The 20,203-nt window shown below is 49.1% G+C and overlaps 1 protein-coding gene across 1 annotated transcript in view; it reads right to left on the bottom strand.

Moving 5' to 3' along the window:
* Positions 1-10,041: 10,041 nt before the first annotated feature.
* Positions 10,042-20,203, bottom strand: part of LOC119444882 (uncharacterized) — a 32,283-nt gene continuing 22,121 nt past the window's right edge. The window contains exons 6-9 of the mRNA XM_049664785.1: positions 19,737-19,922; positions 18,128-18,304; positions 11,455-11,569; positions 10,042-10,229 (exon numbers count right to left, since the gene is read on the bottom strand). Coding sequence (XP_049520742.1) covers positions 10,042-10,229; positions 11,455-11,569; positions 18,128-18,304; positions 19,737-19,922 — 666 coding nt within the window. The remainder of the gene's footprint in view (positions 10,230-11,454; positions 11,570-18,127; positions 18,305-19,736; positions 19,923-20,203) is intronic.

Below are 20,203 nucleotides of genomic sequence, written 5' to 3'. Positions count from 1 at the left end.
CGGTCGTGGCTGCGCTTCGGATATAGTGTACTAGTATACGGTTGAGTGGGACGAGCGGCTGGGGCGGCGCATATTTTGCAGTGAGGTACCCGACGTGGAAAAATACTGTGGCGGCGCTGCGATAGAAGTGGATTGGGCCGCATCAAGGTTGCGCCGTTGGGAACTGCTGGCGGTACTACTCGGCAGGGTCATTCGTACTACTTCGCGCGCTGGTATTTGTATTTGCGTTCAGACCGCTCAAACGGTGTTCATAATGACATATTACATGTATTTATGCCTTAAGAAAAAAAAACCTTTCGTTCTCTTCTTTATTTTTTTTTTAATGCCGCTCGATGATCTTTTACGGTCTCGGGCCGGGTTCGGCCCGGTTTCAAGCCGGGCCGGGCGCGTAACGTAGAATATTTCCGGGCCCGGGTCTCGCCATAAATCTTTTGGTCGTGCACGGGCGGGCAGCCCAACGTAAAAATCGGCCCGTGCAGTGCTATAGTCTAGGGTGCCTCAATGCCCTCCTCGGCCACCGCTCCCCTTCACACTGGGAAGTCGCGTTTGCTCTCCGCCGTGCGTGTGCTCCCCGTGAAAGAGCGCGTCCCTCGCCCTCACACGCTTTCACTCGCACATAAAACGCGTTTGCTCTCCGCCGTGCGCTCGCTCCCCGTGAAAGCACGCGTCCCTCCCCCTAGCACGCTTTCACTCGCGCATTCAGCATACGGCTAATGATAGTTTTTTGCTATTGTTGGACGCGACCATCGAAGAGTGAGTCCCTAACAGCTTCGCTGTAAAAAGGCTTGGAAATGTTTGCAGTAAAAATAGTGACGACGTCATGATTTGTACGACTAGTTTCCGCCATGTTTAAGCCAAAGGGAGGGGGCGAGGGTCGAAAGACGCTTACCCGAGCGCAGCAAGCATCCTCTTGCGTCGCCCTGAGTCTCTTGCCTCTAAGAACGCTGAAAATCACCCAGAACACAGCAAGTTTGCTCTGTAACCATCTTTATTGAGCGATCCCAGGCGTGCGTTCTGCGCATGCTCAGTTGTAGCCCGCTATCTTTTTGAGGCCCCAAGAAGATAGCGGCCCAGAACTTAGCATGCGCAGAACGCAAGGCAGCCTTGGGTCTTTGCGTTAGGGCCAAAGACGCTGAACTCGAGAAATAGCGATGGTTCCCAAGCCGCCTTGGGTGGCTCGCGCGGGCGACAGGCAGTGGCGTGATAGCGAAGAGATACATACGAGCCTTTCTATATATTGGTGCGCGAGGTATTTGAGACCACAATTTTGGCTTCAGGCAGATTTTCAGGACAAAATTAACAGATTTTCACCACACTTCGGGAAATTTTCTCGTACGGTTTATTTCCACAATTACTCAATGAATCTGCCATCCGCAGCAATAACCGATTCAATTCGGCTTCGGAAACGGCTGCATGCACGGATCAAGTGGTTCTTGAGATGTTGGCCATTGATTTAGCAATGGCGGCCTTGAACGAGTATTTTGTATTATGTTGCTGTTTGTTGGCCTCTTTCTCGACGACGCCCCAGACATCACTTTGGAGAACTTTAAATCTGGAGAACTAGGAGGCCACAAGTTTGGAGTGACGTGGTCGTAGAAGTTGACAGACAGCCACTCCTCGGTAACGCAGGCGGTGTGGGCGGGAGCCGAATCTTGCTCAAAGACATAAGGTCTTCCTTTAGAAACAGTCTCTATCCAGGGCTTTACAACGGTGGCAAGCACCTCCACGTACATGGTAGCATTAACGCAGAGTCTTTGTGCAAACAAGTGTGCTGGTCACGACGGATAACACCATCACAGACGTCGGAAATTTTGTGTGCATCCCTATAGGCACCTCATCAGCGCTTGCGCAAAGCCACCTGTCATTACGGCGGTTGACTTTTTGGTTTTGGTCAAAGTTCTTTTCATCTTAAAAAGAGCATTCAAGGCTCTTCAGGTCTCTTCACCTTGCTTAGCAAGCGCTTGGACCAGAGCAGACGATTCTCCCGAGTTTTATCGGACATGAATTACCCCCTCCTCATGACATAGGAATGGTACCTCAAGTCCTCGTGCACAGCGAGCCTGACAGTCGAATTTGCGACTTGGAGCTCCTTTGCCATACCCCGCATTGACTTCCCTGGGTCGTCACTCACGATGACTTGCAGCCGCCGGAGAAAATCAGGGGTTCTGATGACGTCTGGCCGTTGACGGTGCTTTGTCCTTTTCGCCACAGATGCCAAGTCACCGCCAGAACACATCAGCTCTGTGCGCACCTTCTAAACGAAAGACTTCGCTACGTTCAGAAAGGTGGCAATTTCCAAATCACTGTGGTGTGCGGCCAAGGCAATGAGGACTGCATGGCGTTTCATTTCCTGTGTCAACCTGTACGCTTCCATCAATGAACAAACTGCGCAGTATGAATGTTAACGTGTCAACCAACAAGAAGCCGCACGCCTAGATTGATGTGATGAGCCTGCTGGTGTCGATGGCGATATGTATATATATACTGGAATTGCTGCGACACGGGGCCCTTAACGCTATCGAGTTGAAACGGTTTTCTAACACGTCCTGAAAATCCTCCATTTCGTCGTAAACGCGCTGTGTGCAACGGTCCACTATATGCTAGCTCCCTCTCATTTTTGTTGAAAGCCGTAGGCCTCGCCAATATTGGCAAAGCCTTCCAAAAATTGCGTCATAGATTGGCCATCAGTTCCTAGGATGTACTTCTAACATGCACGATGCAGCCTAAAAAATGTTGGGTCGATAGCATTCTTGTCGTCCGCACAAGTGATACCAGCTTTTTCTCCTTAGATAAACAAGATGTAAACACCGAATAAACAAACTTTAAGCTGCAATCACAAAATTGGTAAATTCAGGTGCCAGAGCATACATTTTCTATTTATGTTTTGAGCAGTCTGAATTTAATTATCCATAAAGTTTCAATGAGCTGCTTTGATTTTCGAAATGTCAAATGGCCGGGGCCGACAAGCCTGGGTGCCTGCACCTGCACGGCTTTTCTTTTCCACTGAGATAGTCGGCAGCTTCACCCACATCTAGTGTCTACGAGGTAGACAGTACATATATACATATATATCTTCTTATTTCTGGCGTTTGACGTGCCAAAAGCAGTTCTGATTATGAGGCACGCGCAGTGGAAGGCTCAGGATTAATTTTGACCATGTGGGGTTCTTTAACGTGCGCTACAACGCAAGCACACGGGCGTTTTTGCATTTCGCCTTGATCGAAATGCAGCCGCCGCGGCCCCATTTCAATGCATATATATATATATATATATATATACAGCGTGTTTCAGCGAACACTTTCAATAATTCTTAAAGGTTGCCTGTGGCAGATAGTACAATTCTAGTTCATGAGTTGGTCTACTCGAAGAGGCGGACATTACTTGCACAAAAAACTGGATTGCATCATCGAATAATTAACAGAAATTCACTAATTAGGTTTTTAACTAATTACCTGATGGCCTATATTGAAATTTACAAATTCTAGCCATGGAGTTCACAAGGCGGATTCACTTGGAACGAATTCTCATGATGAGAATTCCATTTAGGTTCTTAACAAAACGTCGCTTTATGCATTGAAGCACAAAATTATCTGGAACGCCAATGCATTTCCCCTCAAAGTTCTGGAATTAATCTCTCGAAACTGGTGTCATCCTGAGAATTAATTTTAAGTGGATCCGCCTTGCGAATTCCAAGGCTACAATTTGTAAATTGCAATATGGGCCGTCAGGCAATTAGTTAAACACCTAATTAGTGATTTTTATTAATTAGCCGATTATTCATTTCAATTTTTGTGCAAGTAATGTCCTCCTCTTCGAGTAGACCATCCCATTAATTAGAATTGGGCTATCTGCCACAGGAAACCTTAAATAAGTTTTGAAAGTGTTCGCTGAAACATGTATGTATGTATGTATATATATATATATATATATATATATAGAGAGAGAGAGAGAGAGAGACGTGTATAGCGTGAGCTAGCTCCTGGACGACACCTTGCAATGTGGTGATCGGGGTTTTAAATCATGGGTCCGTGACCTCAAATATGTATACTACGTAATGCTCACGCATTTCTCAAATCTATCCCTAAACCGCCTCTGAATTTATCGCGTTTCAGATTTACGTACGGCACGTCTGTACGGTGTGGTAACGGGAGCGTTCTCGCATTCTTTCTTCGTGATAGGTAGCGGTTGGACACGCTTGGCTTCTTATCGAAAGCGGAGAGGCTGTCGCTTGAGACGCTGCGCCTCTATCTGCGCTCAGATGAGGTCGCAGACGCTGCTAGAGGTTGCGAACTGGTAATTGTGAAACTGGCGCTTTCAGCACCGGTTGGCACCTGCCGGGTAAAGAACGTTGGTGTGGGTGGCGCCACCCATAACACTTACATAGTACCACACAGCACCACATAGTACATAGTACACACATAGTACACATGCATAGTAACACATAGTACCACATACATAGTACCACAATTATCCACCTCCCAAAGCATGTTAAAGGCATTCATGGTTAACAGCCGGCGGTTGGTTGGTTCTTTTAGGGGCGAAGCTCCTTAGGGTGTGGGTCTGTCCCTCCTCTGTAGTAGTAGTAGTCGTCGTAGTAGGTAGCCACGTCTACTTTTATTGCGATAGCAATTATATGGACACTCAAAAGCAGATTTCTGCCGTCGGCGTCGCCGTCGCCGTCGCCGTTGCCGTCGCCGTCGCCGTGAGGTTCCGTATGACGTCAATGGAGATGAAAGCGTCGCCGATGATAAGTGGTTCTTGAGGGAAAGGGAAAGGTTGGCGCTATCTTCTGCAGCCCTTGAGGGAGCACGGCTCAGCGCCAACGGGGAGGGGTAAGTGGGAGCGAAAGAAGGGATAGAGTGGAGTCGCCACGGCTGGGCGAAGCAAAACCGGCAGGCATAGGCGGCACGTATCAGGCCGAGATGGAAGGCCTTGGTGTGCTGCAGAGTCTGCAGGGGTGTTGTGCCAGGCCGGTCAGGCCCGTGCCGAACGCTGTATGTGCGAGTGAAAGGGCGCGAGGGGCGCGCGCTTTCACGGCGAGTGAACGCACGGCGGAGAACAAACGCGCGTTCTGCGCCGTGCTCCCTTAAGGGCTGCAGAATTAAGCGTCTCTTTCCTCCTTTGCAATCACCATATATGTAGAGCAAACGCGCCTTCTTCCGACGCGCGAGAGGCCATGGGGGAGGGGGAGAGGGAGGGAAGGGAGGCGACGTTTAACTGAGGCACCAAACGCCGACGGCGTCGACTCAAGAACCACTTACCACCGACAGCAGTTCTGCGTGTTGCCGGTGCTGCTGCATGTCCAAGTTTATACAGCTGATAAAGCTAATATCATTACTCTGTATAGCTCTATACAAGTTGGCTATCGCAATTGATGCTTCGCCTTTTAGGTGAAACTGCGACAACTTTTTTTATGAGAAAAAAAATTCCGAGAGTTGTGGCCGTAGCGGAATCGAACCAGGGACCCCTCGATTCTGAGCGCGTGGCGCTAACCACTACGCCACGAAGCGCCCATGGACAGACGCACCACGATGGCAATAAATACCCAACATTAACGAAAGACTACGCGTTTCTAACGCGTTTGTGCTAGCGCGTTACGGCCCATGCAAGAAGCTGGTGTAAGACGCTGTGGCCTCTCCGCCTTACCCCCGTATTCATAAACGCTGATGGCGTCGGCAAACGCGGTGCACGTTCCGGCATGTGTAAACGGCTGCGTAAGACGCTGTGGCCTCTTCCCCTTAGAGTACTGCACGTTTCTAACGCGTTTGTGCTAGCGTCCCCTTAAGCGGGAGATGGTGCAATTATAATGAAGGGCGCTGTTATAAAATAGGAATGACGTCACATATGGCGCGTGTCAGTGGTGGAAGTCAATCGTTCGATTTAGTGCGGCGAGACTGGGCGAATCACATGGAAGATTCACGGTTTACCGATGATTCCCTCCGGAGCTTCGCCCACTCATCATCATTCACCCCGTGGATATGCGGTGTTTTTTTTTTTTCATTTTCTAGCACACTTTCACACTGTCGTTAGACTTCTTACCGCCACCCTCATTCGCTCGTCGTGCGTTTAGCGCACCAGTTTTGCTCGTCGTCTGCACCATATCGCGCAGCACATTCATTAAAGTGCTTCTGTACCAGAGCAGAGACACGATGGTTCTCCCTAAAGTCCCTGGATATATAAAGAAAAATTTAAGTAGTGACACTTTGAAACATCGCCGACGAACCTCAATGGGTGCGCTCATTCTGGCAGCCATGTTCTTCCTAACGCTGTTCCCTCCGCAGTCACTGCTGCGAGCAAACTTCAGGGCAGGCGGAAGGCGCATTATAGTGAGCAGTGTTTCTCTGGGCGTTTATTGTTGTCTTTTCCTTGTGCGAACAGTTGCGCCGACCGCATAAACGCGGCTGGCGTCGTATGGTGTGACCGCAATACAACGCGGCAGGCGTCGCTGTAAAGATGAGTTGCGAACGCACACCATAGGTATAAGTACGGTTCACAATTACGGCAACAAATCTCGCGTTCGACATAAACAGTGCAGTACTAAGCCACTTTTGGGGTCGTATTTGATTTTCTGGCCCCATGCCTGAAACTTATATTTGACCCATGCGGTGCAGCAGTTTCTGTTGACGGGTGGATGCTCTCTGCGCGGATAAGCCGCTTCAGGAGGTTAGGAAGGACATGGTGGCCGACGGAGGCACATTTAGCTGTACTTAAAAAAAGAGCAGGACATTTAGGGACGTTAGTTCTCCCCATCGTCGACACGATGCAATGTCCATGTTCGATGAGCGCATGTGTGCGTGTACCTGACCGATGGCAACTATTATCAGGGTAAAAATATTTCGAACCACCTAATTGTTTATTAAAACATACGTTTGCGAGTTTGCCAGATTCTTATATAACACCTACTATGTTTCTGTAATGGCTACACGTTTGTATATAACACCAAATTAAGCGATCTGAGGGCCGACTATATTTGCACAGGTAATACATCGTGATTTATTGCTTTATAACGAAGAACAAACATCCGCACCGTCCCGCTTTACTGTCTTTCAATAAGTAGTAGTAGTGCTTTATTAAGGAAATGACGCCTATTTCTGCTTTTTGAATAAGTCGACTGATTCGAACTATAGGGGGTCTCGATGTCCTCCTCGCCCGCCGCTCCATACAGGGTCGAGAAGTTCTCTGGCGGAGCTCTCGCCGGCAAAATCATAGGGACCCTATACGTGCAAGCGCTGCGCTTGCATGCAGGCTCCCTACAAAATCACCCTTTCCGTGAACGCTTCCCGCGTTTCGATTTGGCCTTACCGAGGCGAAGTTAAAACGCAGGCGAAAGCTTGAACGGGAAGGAACGCGCGATAAACGCAACCAGTGAATTGCGTCTGCAACAACAGCACCAAGGGACTGTCGAAAGACTGCTCATTTCAAACTACGCCAGACTGAGGCTGCGCGTGCACCTGCGTCAGGTCGCGGCGAAAGAACCTAACGGGCACGCAAGCACCAATTGTGCAGGAAGGCACCTAAAGTGAACATTGAAATCGGAATTTTATGTGCATAGTCACAATAAGAATACCCAGTTGTTTCACTTTTGTTATCATTTTAGATGTGCATTTTGTTCGCGTGTTCATTTTTTTTAAGGACGATAGTCTTTCTTGGGGAACTTAAATTTTTTTTTCACCCAAAATACCCGATCTATCGGATATACGACGCTCAACTCTTCTGACGGATGCGAGCAGTGTTCCGGCACCCTGTGGACATCATGTAGGGTAAGCCGGAGCAGTGTACTCTCGTTTCGGAAGCTTTTTATTGGATCTGCGACACGGCGGCCTCGCTATCCCTAACCGCCGGAGCCTCGCCGGCGGCTGGGGCAAACGCGACTGGGCGTTCCGGCGTCATGGACGAAGAAGCGGCTATGGAGCTGTTACAAGACCAGCTTGAAGAAAAGAACCTGACTCCTGTGGGCTCTCCGCCGTGCGGTATCCTCATCGAGAAGTATAACGGCGCCGGCGTGGTCGGCACTCCACGCCTAAACGACTGCATGACCCCGGCGATCCGAAGATTCCGCAGCGTGGAAGTCGTCGTGGATGGGGAAACCATCACCGACGAAGAACTGAACGACGGCACTTTGACCGCTCTCGACAAGCAGCGGCGATATGCCCGACGCAAGACTGACACCGAGACGCAGCCAGTTGCCGAAGAGAAAAAAGGGACGCCAAGTGGAACGCCAAGCAGCGCACCGAGATATCGCGCTCGCCCGCCGTCGTTACCGAAGAGAAGACCCCTACCGAAGCTCCCGGCCGAAGATTACAAGATCATCATTCGCCCACAGTGCGCGATCAACCTGCTATCTTACGGCCCAGCCAAGATTCTGCGTACAGTGTGTGCCGCCGCCCAAGCTAACCTGGATGAATCGCTGAAAGAAGATCAAGTCAGAGTACACCCTACTAGCAACACTGCGCTGATCAGCACCCCATCCAGGGTAAGAGCTGAAGCTTATTATAACATCAAATGCCTTAAAATTGAGCAACATGAATGTGCCGTTTTAACATACGCACCGGCCCCAGAAAATTCAGTGAAAGGCGTTATCTATTACGCTTACTCAGACGAGACTGACGCCGACATATTCAAGGAAATATGCACGAGAAATCCAGGATTGGAAATCGTTGGAGCAAGAAGGATAGGATCCTCTCGCCATATTGTGGTGACCTTTGCCGGGCAAGCATTACCCAAGCACGTCCGCTTTTGGGCCTCAGCCTTTATTGTGCATCCATTCCGCGAACGGATTGAAGCCTGCTTTAACTGTCGCCGGATCGGCCATCGCTCCGATGTCTGTCCGGACCCAAGACGACAACGATGCCGCCGTTGCGGCGACGAAGAACATGAGACGCCGCCACGGGGAGCTGAGGCAGCGTGCAAGGCGCGTTGCATCATCTGCCGCGGCGGTCACCCTACCGGCGCTCCCAGCTGCCGCTATCGCTTCTATGCACCTGTGAAGCGCAAAAAACCAGCTGAAGAGGGAAAAAAATGTGGTTGATCCCTCTTATATAGGAATCGGTATAGAACACGAAAGTGAAACGTGTCTTCACAGAAGTAGTGTAATGTTTATTGCACATTGATATACAATGTCTATTGGTGTTTTGTGGCTAAAGCGCCCTTAGGCGTTGATGCACCCACGCTGACGCCTGGTGGCACGTCTCCTCCATCACGACTACCAACGTCGATGACCATGAGCAACCGTCATGCATATGGAAGCTGCACTACGCTGCACACGCTAGCACAACGCGAAAGACGAAGCACGTAACTGACACACTAATACAACGCGCAAGACAAAGCACGTAACTGAATCGTCACCGAGTCAAATCAGCGCGTACAGCGCGTCGTAATTGCAGCCTCCGCGATCAACTTCAGAAACATTTTCAGAGCTAATTGCGGAGGCCACGCTCCGCTGTGCTGAGTACGGTGAACGCCACCTAGGTGGCGTTGGTAGTGCTTCTTGATGCCAGCGTCCCTTCGAATGCTGGCATCGAGGCGTCGTAGTGCTGAGACCACCGAAGCGTTCACTGTCGGTGCGCGTTAGTGTCATAATGCAGTACTTCTCTTTTCTGCTCGTAGGCGGCGGCACCGCCCCGAGCAAGAGCGCGGGTACACGGAGGAGTGTTAGATATATAAGGCGCGTCTGTGTAGCTCTCTGCAAATGCGTTTGTGGCGCAATGGGTTAAACGCTCGGCGATCTATCGTCGCGGGCCGAGAGGTCGTGGGTTCGATTTCCAAATTTTGCATGTTTGTGGAACTTTTTCTTCTGGTTTATTTCTTTGTATTATGTTCGTGTACATTGTAAGCTGACGTATTTCCGTGACGGAAATACGTCAGTGAAGTCTTGGTGGACCCCGGCATAAAACACTTTCGTGTTAAAAAAGAAAGCGCGACCACGTCGCCGACAGCAGGGCCACCGGCCAGCGGCGCACAGAGCGCATCTGGCGCCGGCACAGAGAGCGGAACGAGCTACCGAGACGCCGTGCGGCACAGCCGCCCTTCCGTGCGCTCTGATCAGCGCGAAGCTTCAATTAGCAGGAGTGGCAGCAGGCAGCGCAGCCAGAGCAGCAGCCAGCCTCGCAACCGCTCCAACTCCGAACAACGCAATGACCAGGCGATATCGAGGAAGGTCGCCTGGTCAGCCAATCCCGAGCCCACGTCCACACGACCTCCACAGGACGCGAACCAGGTGAGGGAGCTCGCTGAAGAGATTAAAGCACTAAGACAACAGCTAGAGGCAGCCAATGCCAAAATCAGGGCCCTAGAAAGTAGGCAGCCAATTGGAGGCACCCCTATGACGCCGGCTGCACGCGAAATAGTGGCCTGTGTTCGTAGAGATGAGCTTGAATCGATGGAGGCAGAACCGACAAAAAAACGCAAAGCGTCAGTGCAGGACACACCCAAGGAGTCCGAAGCCTCAAACCCTACGGACAGAGTAGATAAGTTAGAAAGAGCAATTGCTCAGCTAGCTGAGACAGTCTCCAATCACATAAAATCCACCGCAGAATTTCAGCAGATGATGGCCCACGTGTATATAGAGCCGAATGTACCCAGGGTCTTACACAAGCCCCGGAACACGAACAACTTGACACCACAGCCACCAAAGTGCTCAATACTAAGGGCTTCAAAATGACATCTGTACTGCCGGTAAGGGCAGAACCATACACGAAGAAAGATGGCTGAAACCATTAAGATTATACAATGGAACTGCAGATCCTTTAAGCAAAAGCGTGCAGCACTGCAGTTCCAACTCGCTACCTTTGATCCCAAGGTAGATGTTGTAGCCTTACAGGAAACAGGCACGCAAGTCAAAATTACTGGGTATACCACGTTCAATGAATTAACTGAAGCCGACAACAGACCTTCTACGGCAGTTGCGATACAACGCAACCTTACGGCAATGCAAATTGATCTGGAGGAAGACAACATTCCTTACACTTTTGTACAGCTGCTGCCTAGAAAAAGGGAACACAGATGTGTATTCATTCTTAACTTGTACAGCTCGCCGAAAGATGAAAGCAACAGAGTTATTGCCCTCCTGAAAAAAGCCTGTAAAGCCGCAGAGAAGGAACAACTCGTTGTTGTAGGAGACTTCAACGCTCCGCACACAGTCTGGGGATACCAAAACTGCACTAGGAAAGGCAATGCGCTATATTCAGTGACAAGTGACTTAGAACTTACACTCATCACCGACCCAGATAGGCCCACGCGTATCGGCAACAGTGTATGCCTAAATACCACACCCGACTTATGCTTCGTCAGAAATGCCAATGGGGCTCTTTGGGATAACACCGAAACTAGTCTTGGGAGCGATCACTATCTCGTTCTTATCACTATCTCTTCCAAAGGGCACAAAAGGAAAAAGAAGCTAACTCCACACACCAAATGGGATGTATTCCGATACGTAAGAAACCGCAAACAGCTCACCGATATAGCAGACCTCACTGCGTGGACGAATGAGCTTATCCAGGATGTGGACAATGCCACAACCATGGCACCGATAGAAGAGGAAGGCCCCGTGCCGGACTCTAAACTCGTAGGTCTATGGGAAAAGCATAAAGACCTTCAGCAGAGATGGCTAAAGAATAAGATCAACCGCACGCTGCGCCGCGAACTCGCTGCTCTAGAGAAAGAGATTCAGGACTACTCTAGCGAGCTCAGCACTATGCAATGGAACCAATTATGTGACAGCATGAATGGCCAGTTCAGCAAAAAGAACCCCTGGACCCTGCTTAAACACATGCTAGATCCACAACACTCTAAAAGTGCTGCTCATAAAAGGATTCAGAAAATCGTACACAGTTTTCCGGGAACAGACTCTGATCTCGTCAACCTCTTGACCATGCAATATCTTAATACAGAACGGGAGCCGGGTGCATATATAGAGTACAGAGGAGATGAAAACAGAACATTAGACGAAGACATCACTGAGGCCGAAGTACGCGCTGCTTTAAACTGCCTACGCGCGACATCATCAGCCGGTAAAGATAACATCACCAACAAAATGCTAAGGAATCTAGATAACCCTACCATAACAATGATCACCAATCTCTATAATCAGCACTGGCAAAACGGTACACTCCCGCAAGAGTGGAAGGATGCTAGGGTGGTCTTCATTCCTAAACCAGGCAAGTCACTCAGTCTAGAGAGCCTCCGGCCCATATCCCTTACCTCTTGTCTTGGTAAGGCTATGGAGCATGTGGTTCTCAATAGGCTGGTTGACTATGCCGAAACCAACCACCTCTTCCCGGAGACAATGATAGGCTTTCGACCTAAACTGTGCACCCAAGACATACTGTGGCAGGTACAAAATGATATCCTTAACCCAGCGCCTATACGCGCAACTCGAACAGTGTTAGCACTAGACATACACAAAGCGTTTGACAATGTCTCACATCGAGCCATTCTAGAAAACGTATCCAACATGAACTTAGGTAAGAGAACATACACCTATATTACCACATTCCTCAAGGGGCGTACTGCCACCCTAAACATAGGAGATATTGAAAGCAAAACCATAGAGCTCGGCACTAGAGGTACACCACAGGGAGCCGTACTTTCTCCCTTCCTCTTTAATACCACCATGAGAGGCTTATCCCGGCAGCTCAACGAGATTCCTCATATCAGGCACGCCATCTACGCCGATGACGTAACGATCTGGACGTGCACTGGCTCAGATGGAGAAATTTCAGAATCCCTGCAGGCAGCAGCTGACGCAGTGCAGAAACACGCTCGCAACAATGACCTCAGCTGTTCACCGAAAAAATCAGAACTGCTTATAGTCCGGAACAAAACTCCTGCAAACCCGGCTGCCAATATGGCTGCACACATTCAGGTGCAGGTAGCTGGACAACCGGTCCCGCCCGTTCCTAAAATCAGAGTGTTAGGATTGTGGATTCAGCAAAACACGCACAACCAAGAAGCCATAACACGTCTCCAAACTACAGCTGGGCAACTACATAACCTTCTAAGGAGGGTCTCCAACCGACGGCACGGAGTTAAGGAGAAAGATGCCTGCAGACTAATCCAAGCTTTTTTTCTGAGCCGAGTGGCGTATGTCTGCCCTTACTTACATCTCAGGAAGAGGGACTTGGAACGGATTAACGGTCTTATCCGAACTTTATTCAAACAGGCTCTTGGGCTACCAAAATGGACTAGTACGAAGGCACTTTTGAGTCTAGGGATGCATAACAACGTTGAGGAAATTATAGAGGCCCACAAATGGGCTCAAACAGTTCGATTATCCGGCACACACGCGGGACAGCAGATCCTGGACACCTTGGGGTATCGCCCTGCCTTAGACATCCCGCAACGACACCGGATACCTAACACTATCCGGACCAAGATCATTATCCCCCCGCTTCCCAAAAACATGAGTACTGAAAACAATGGTAGACGCAAAGCTAGGGCGGCGGCACTCTGGCAATGCTACAAAAACCAACCCGCCTTATACGTGGATGCTGCTCGCACCAGTGATGGTCGACACACCATAGCCGTCACTACTGGCGACGGACACACCATCAGCTGTGCGACGGTAAACACATCCTCCATTGTAGAGGCGGAAGAGGCCGCCATCGCCATGGGGACTTCCATCCCGGGCACCAAGATTATTATATCCGACTCGAAAACAGCGATTCGTAACTACACCTCGGGTTTCATTTCCCCTCGAGCGTTCAGAATCATCAACAAAGAACTCAATGAGTTAAAGTTGGTGTGGGTACCTGCTCATGCGGGCAACCCCGGTAATGAGGCCGCCCACCTAGCCGCCCGAGCAGCAAGTAACCGGGAGGTGGGCCTGCCCGACCGGGTTGACCGACATGAGGGTATCCACACCTTTAACGAAATGACAATTTATTACCGCGAATCGAGGCGAATATATCCATCCCCGCACGAGACATTGACAAGAATACAGGCCACTAACCTCAGGAGAGTACAGACTAGGTCTGTACTTAGTCCAAAAGGACTAGCTGCAATGACCGGTGATGAATATCCACCAAACTGCAAACATTGTAACTGCCCCCTGGCGGACCAAGATCACATCTTGTGGGGATGCCAAAAGAACCCTCCCCCGAGAGAACTCTTTCGGCGAGCTCCTTCACACGAAGAGTGGGAGATGAAGACGAAAACTTACAACCCGGAAGACCAGATACGGTTGGCGGAATGGGCTGATAGCGTCGCGGCGAAGCAGACGCCACGCTAGCCTATTCCGCTGGGAAAGAAAACTCCACTTAACCTCGATAATAAAAGTTTATTCTCTTCTCTCTGGGGAACTTAAACGCTGAAAATTTGGTCTGTCTGTCTGTGTCTGTCTGTTTGTCTGTCTGTCACCCGATTCAGCCACCCGGCTAAAGTTGGACCACTTGCTTACCGCCCACCCTACTTAAACTGGTACGGCTGTTCATACTTGTGAACGTTATCGATCACAAAGTAAATATTACGCATATCTGAGGCGCAACATCACTAGGTAAGTATTAGGAGGTGTGTTCCTTTAATAGAAAATACATAGATAAGTAACTCTAAATCCCTAGTTCCTTAAGCTGCGCTGAAAATACCATGCTATGCGCGCCGACTAACGACGTTCCCCGACTGCACGCCGACGAGCGCCCTCTGCCATGGAGGAAGGAAACCCTCTGCACAAGCTCGTGTTTCCCGATGTATTGCCAGATGGCGTCCATGTCTCACGCAGCGCCTCCTCAATTTTATCAATGCCAGCCAGATGCGGCCGATTCAACGTAAAGGAAGCGCTGTCTGAGGCAGGGCAAAACATAAATGGCCGCTTGATGAAATAATGCGGTAAAATGAAATCTGTTCAAACAAACCTCCATTGCATTTATCATGCCAGGACGGAAATGGTACGAGAACAGCATCACGGGTGGCCGCGGATCAGACCTCAGCACTCATGTAGTACGGCCGGCAGAAGACTATCGTCTTTCGACGACATTTGCAGCGAAGCACGCAGATACGCTGCAATTTTTTTTTCACTTGCGTTCTTCTACTTATTAAGTTGAGCCGCACAGTAACATTGTCATTTGCTTGTTTAAATTTATTAAAAGCTAATTTTCCTAGCTTATGCTCCGTGTGCTAGGAGCTCTGCCGAAGACGTGTGAGAAATGACGGTACACAATAAAGACATGTGCTAATATCGCAACTTCCTGACAATAATCACGCATTCATTCGTCATTTATTGACTCGTTATATTTACTATCAAGATGTTCTGAAGGAATTTTATTGCTATTGCTGCATAATCGTTTGTTTCCAAACAACGCAGCTTCGTTGCGCAATGCCGCCTGAATAACAGCAATGCCTGGTAACATGGTTATTCGACGTTCGATCGTCCATTTTATACGAATGCTTGAGCAAACGCATTATTTCGCACCTGTAAAACAAAACCGCAGGTGTCACGCAACCTATAGTAGTAGTAGAGGTTTAGGGTGGGAAAAGATGTGTATTTCTGCAGCCCTTATAGGGAGCACGGCTCCGCATCTGGGGGGAGGGGTATATGGGGGGGGGGGAGAAAGAGGGAAAAATTTGCCGCGTATCTGCGTGCTTCGCTGCAAATGTCGTCGAAAGACGATAGTCTTCTGCCGGCCGTACTACATGAGTGCTGGTCTGATCCGCGGCCACCCGTGATGCTGTTCTCGTACCATTTCCGTCCTGGCATGAAGGTTTGTTTGAACAGATTTCATTTTACCGCATTATTTCATCAAGCGGCCAGTTATGTTTGCCCTGCCTCAGGCAGCGCTTCCTTTATGTTGAATCGGCCGCATCTGGCTGGCATTGATAAAATTGTGGAGGCGCTGCGTGAGACATGGACGCCATCTGGCAATACATCGGGAAACATGAGCTTGTGCAGAGGGTTTCCCTCCTCCATGGCAGAGGGCGCTCGTCGGCGCGCATAGCATGGCATTTTCAGCGCAGCTTAAGAAACTAGGGTCTTTAGAGTTACGTATCTATGTATTTTCTATTAAAGGAACACACCTCCTAATACTTACCTAGTGATGTTGCGCCTCAGATATGCGTAATATTTACTTTGTGATCGATAACGTTCACAAGTATGAACAGCCGTACCAGTTTAAGTAGTGTGGGCGGTAAGAAAGTGGTCCAACTTTGGCCGGGTGGCTGAATCGGGTGACAGACAGACAAACAGACAGACAGACAGACCAAATTTTCAGCGTTTAAGTTCCCCAAAAAAAGACTATCGTCTTTAATAGTGCTCGCGGACAACTTTCTGTGGCAATGAAGGGAAAGCTACGGGCGCGTGGCGGCTGCACATGCATTACCGCGCCATGTAGTCCGACAGCGTTTGACAGTGCTTTTTCGTTGCTCGGAACAGACGCTGAATCGATCGCAGCTTCCACGTGCGGTGGTTTCGCGTTTGCTCAGACGCGGAAGGGAGAAGCCACAAAATAAAGAAGCTTTTACACTCAGTTGTGTGTTTGGTCTTATTTATTTGTTGCTAATAAGGTGTTTATGTTCTCTGTTCCACAGCCTACACCACGGTGTGGCCTACACTATATAACGTCGATTTAAACGTGGGACGTGGGACTATTTTCAGAAGCGCTCTAACTTGTGCGCGCTTGGCCTCCGTAGCTTAATTTCCCTTCATTGCCACAGGAAGTTGTCCGAGAGATAGTTACAGTTGGACGGTACACAAAGTGTCACGCCAACAAGCGGTCGTAAAGCGTTTCGAAACGATTTCAGGCTACAGCATTACATGAGTGCGTGAGGCAGCCTACTTAATAGTGCTGCTTGACTGTAAACGATAAAAAATATGACCTGCTTGACTATGATCAAGTATATTTATGCTTTTCTATGGAGTTTGGTCCACATAAAGCCCCTGTGCTGCGACCAAATCGCTCATACGCACGCGCGCCGGCATCGCGGCCCTCGGAGTGGGCATGGGAATGATAGACGCCTTAGTAAACGCGGCAGTTGTGTCCACCTTGTACGGAGTGGCGTCGAGGAGGACATCGAGGCACCTTAACTCGAACTAGAGAGCCTACAGCCTTGCATGTAGGCTCCCTAGTGCGAACGCCTCTGGCGAGACACCTGCCGGTCTCGCGCGAATAACGAAGCAGGAAATAAGGCTGTGCGTGCGTGTTCTCGACCTATAGTTGAAAACAAAACACAAGTGATTGAATCGACGTCAGATTATCGCATTGTTTTCTGTCCTACTCCTGCACCACCCTCTTCTCTGAGCTAGCAATGTCATCGAACCTTACCGGATGCCGTCGATAAAATTACGATTGGCTAGAGCAATAGTGAGTCTGTCCGTCATAACGCGTGCAGATAAGAACATATATATAGCGGGAATATACGAGTACATCGCGCCACTTATCGACGTTTCCTACTAACGCTTGCTCGCTTATCGCGAAGCATATTTTGATGTTTGGCACGCATGTAGGGTCCATGCAAGGGTGACATGGGCCCGTCTTCCTACATTACCTGGGTGGGCTTTTGCTTGGTCGGCACTGCACGTAGGGTAACCATATGTTGCGCGCAAACGCATTTCCGTAGGCGCTGTTGAACTGTCATATAGCGTAAGGAGCCCCTTAAATAATACCACAATAAAATGCAAAAAAGGTTAAGGGAATACGAACAAATAGAATCTCACGAACCCTTGGCTCCCCCCTTAGTTATTTCCTCCTACCATTGAAGCTTGAGGTTCAGCAGAGCTCTATATATACGCAGCAGTACGGCACCTGCGATGAGAACATGTCCACGAAAATCACCAGTCCCAATTATTTTCCTTAGCGCAGAGTTATGCGTCCCCTGCAATCAAAGTTTTTGTTCTCTTAATAATATTATAAAGGTACACGGCGATTACAAATATATAAAGTGAATATCCACGTACCTTACAGACTATATAAACTTCACGTTATAAAATAGAACGTCAGACCACTAGACAGCTGTTTCCTGCCGTGTACCCAGCGGGTGCTTGCCATGCAAGCAGATGACAGGGAAATATGAGTGCAACTTGTTGGAGTCTGTCCGTTCACGATAAAATTGTAACTGAACACCAGTTTTTTTAAGTCCACCGCACCTCCCATTCAAAGCGGCCATCTCAATCTAGCCGTGTGCGTTCCCCAGAAGTCCTCACGCTAGTCGACAACGTCGGCTGGTGGTCGTTGCTCTTGGCCGATGTAGTGGTGTGCGACACAGCGTCGTCCGTGCAGCTGCTGGAAGTGACGATGCGTGCCACCACAGGCGCCGACAGCAGAGAGTCCAGCGAGCTGCCGAACGTGCTCCACGGCGTGCTGCTGCTCCTTCGGAAAGCCTTGGAAGCAGAGACACAGAGTTTTCTATTACTACACGTTGCGTGCTGAAACACAGGGATCTCGCAGCGACGATCAGTACAACGTAAACACTTACCAACATTAAAGAGTGTTTTGTCCAGGGGCTAAGATCCTTACCCTTAACGTGTAAGAAGAGTTGCTAGACTGCTGCAAGTTCGGTCTTCTTTTTCGCTACTTTTTGTGTAAAGTAAACACGAAGATAATTGCGGCAGATGCCCCTAAACTATGCATGAAATAAGCTTAATTGCTATCCCTGTCAAACACTCGTGTCAGATAATTCAATGCACACTGCGCGGTCAGAATTATCGCACTATTTTCTTCTATGAGCAAAACGAGAACAAGTAAGAGCAGGAGCCAACGTTTAGACAAGGGGACTTGTCACCTTCAAGGCGACATATGCTCTCCTCGGCACAGTATATATGAGTAGGGTTCTTCCAAGGGGGAGAGAAGGTAAGGCGGGTGGGTTAGATAACGAGCGAGAGTGTGTTAGTGGCGAGGGTGTAGAATTGAAAAGAAATATAATGCACTAGTGATAGTCGGTGGAGGAACTTGAGGCAGCGCCGTATGTTAGTTTGTTGGCGTGTCATTGTAGGTGCCTCGTTTCATGGAAGGGGCGGGGGGGGGGGGGTATCTGCTCCACTGGAGCTCAGTGAACTATCGTGTCTGACAGAGAGAATAAAACTAGCGGCCAAAAATGGTGCTCGTGGAAAAAAAAACGAGAAAAAACGGGGGGGGGGGGGGGGGGGCGTAAATATATAAATAAAAGAACCAAAGGAATGAGTGAAAGCAAAGGGAAGTTGGAAAATTATTTACAATCGAATAACGAAAAAAAGGACACAACATCAACAAAACACTAAGCAACTCACGAAAAAATAACTAAGTGCTGTTGCCTATGCTTTAATGTTTAGCATAGCGAATAGATTCTAAAGCTTCCTTTGAAACGTTCATGCTTATTGGTCGCAATGGCTTGAACTTATGGATGAGATACGAATCTCCATATTTTCTGTCTCGCGCGCAGAACGAAAATTTGACTGTAGTCCGCACGTCCACATTCTCCTGTGGCTGAATAATGCGCCACAGAAGGAATTGAGAAATAAAGCATTAAGTACTCCCCTCAGCAGTTGTAGTCGTGGTTTTCCACAGTTTCGCTGGACATACACTTTCGCAGGGCCGGTATGGCGAGTCGGTCTTTTTATTGTGTTCTTAACAAAACGCATCCAGGTAAACACACGCGTACACACCAATTCGCGCACGCGCGCTCGCTCGCACGCACGCACACACACGCACACACACGCACACGCATGCACACCCAACGTACGCACACACACAAACGCAGTGTTGCACCTACTCATTGAATTGGTACCTTTGATCAAAGGACCCCTGTCAAAAAAGACTTTCAGGAACTGTGCAAACCTGTAACGCCGCAGAGCGTTGTCCGAGCTGCTCGGATTCACTTTCCGGTTGCAGTACTGATGACGCGGCGAGCTCATCCGGGAAGGCCACGCGTTTCGAAGGCGACTCGGATCTCGCAGCCCGCTTGCGACTTGTAGGTGACTGAAGAGCTGGACGCAACCCGACTTTGCTCGAAGTCAGCTCGGACTGCACACATCACACCCGAATCGATGAGCTGAGTTATTTGATCGGCAACCACAAGAACAGCTACAGACATGGTTTTCGGCACAGTTGTGCGAAGCCAGCGGGGAGTTCTAAATCTGCTAAACAATAGTGAATTTAAGCGTAGAACGTTGTCGGAATGACGTAGCCAGGCTTACATAAACAAAAAAAGTTTCCACTACGCAATTAATTAGCAGGAAACCACTTAACAATAAGCCAAAGCACGTGAAATGCTGGACGTTGCGCTTTTTCTTTCCTTTATTTTT

Source organism: Dermacentor silvarum, chromosome 3 (assembly GCF_013339745.2).
Source record: "Dermacentor silvarum isolate Dsil-2018 chromosome 3, BIME_Dsil_1.4, whole genome shotgun sequence".
NCBI classification, from domain to species: Eukaryota; Metazoa; Arthropoda; class Arachnida; order Ixodida; family Ixodidae; genus Dermacentor; species Dermacentor silvarum.
The sequence above is the reverse complement of the archived record's forward strand: the minus strand, read 5'-3'. Positions and strand labels throughout refer to the sequence as shown.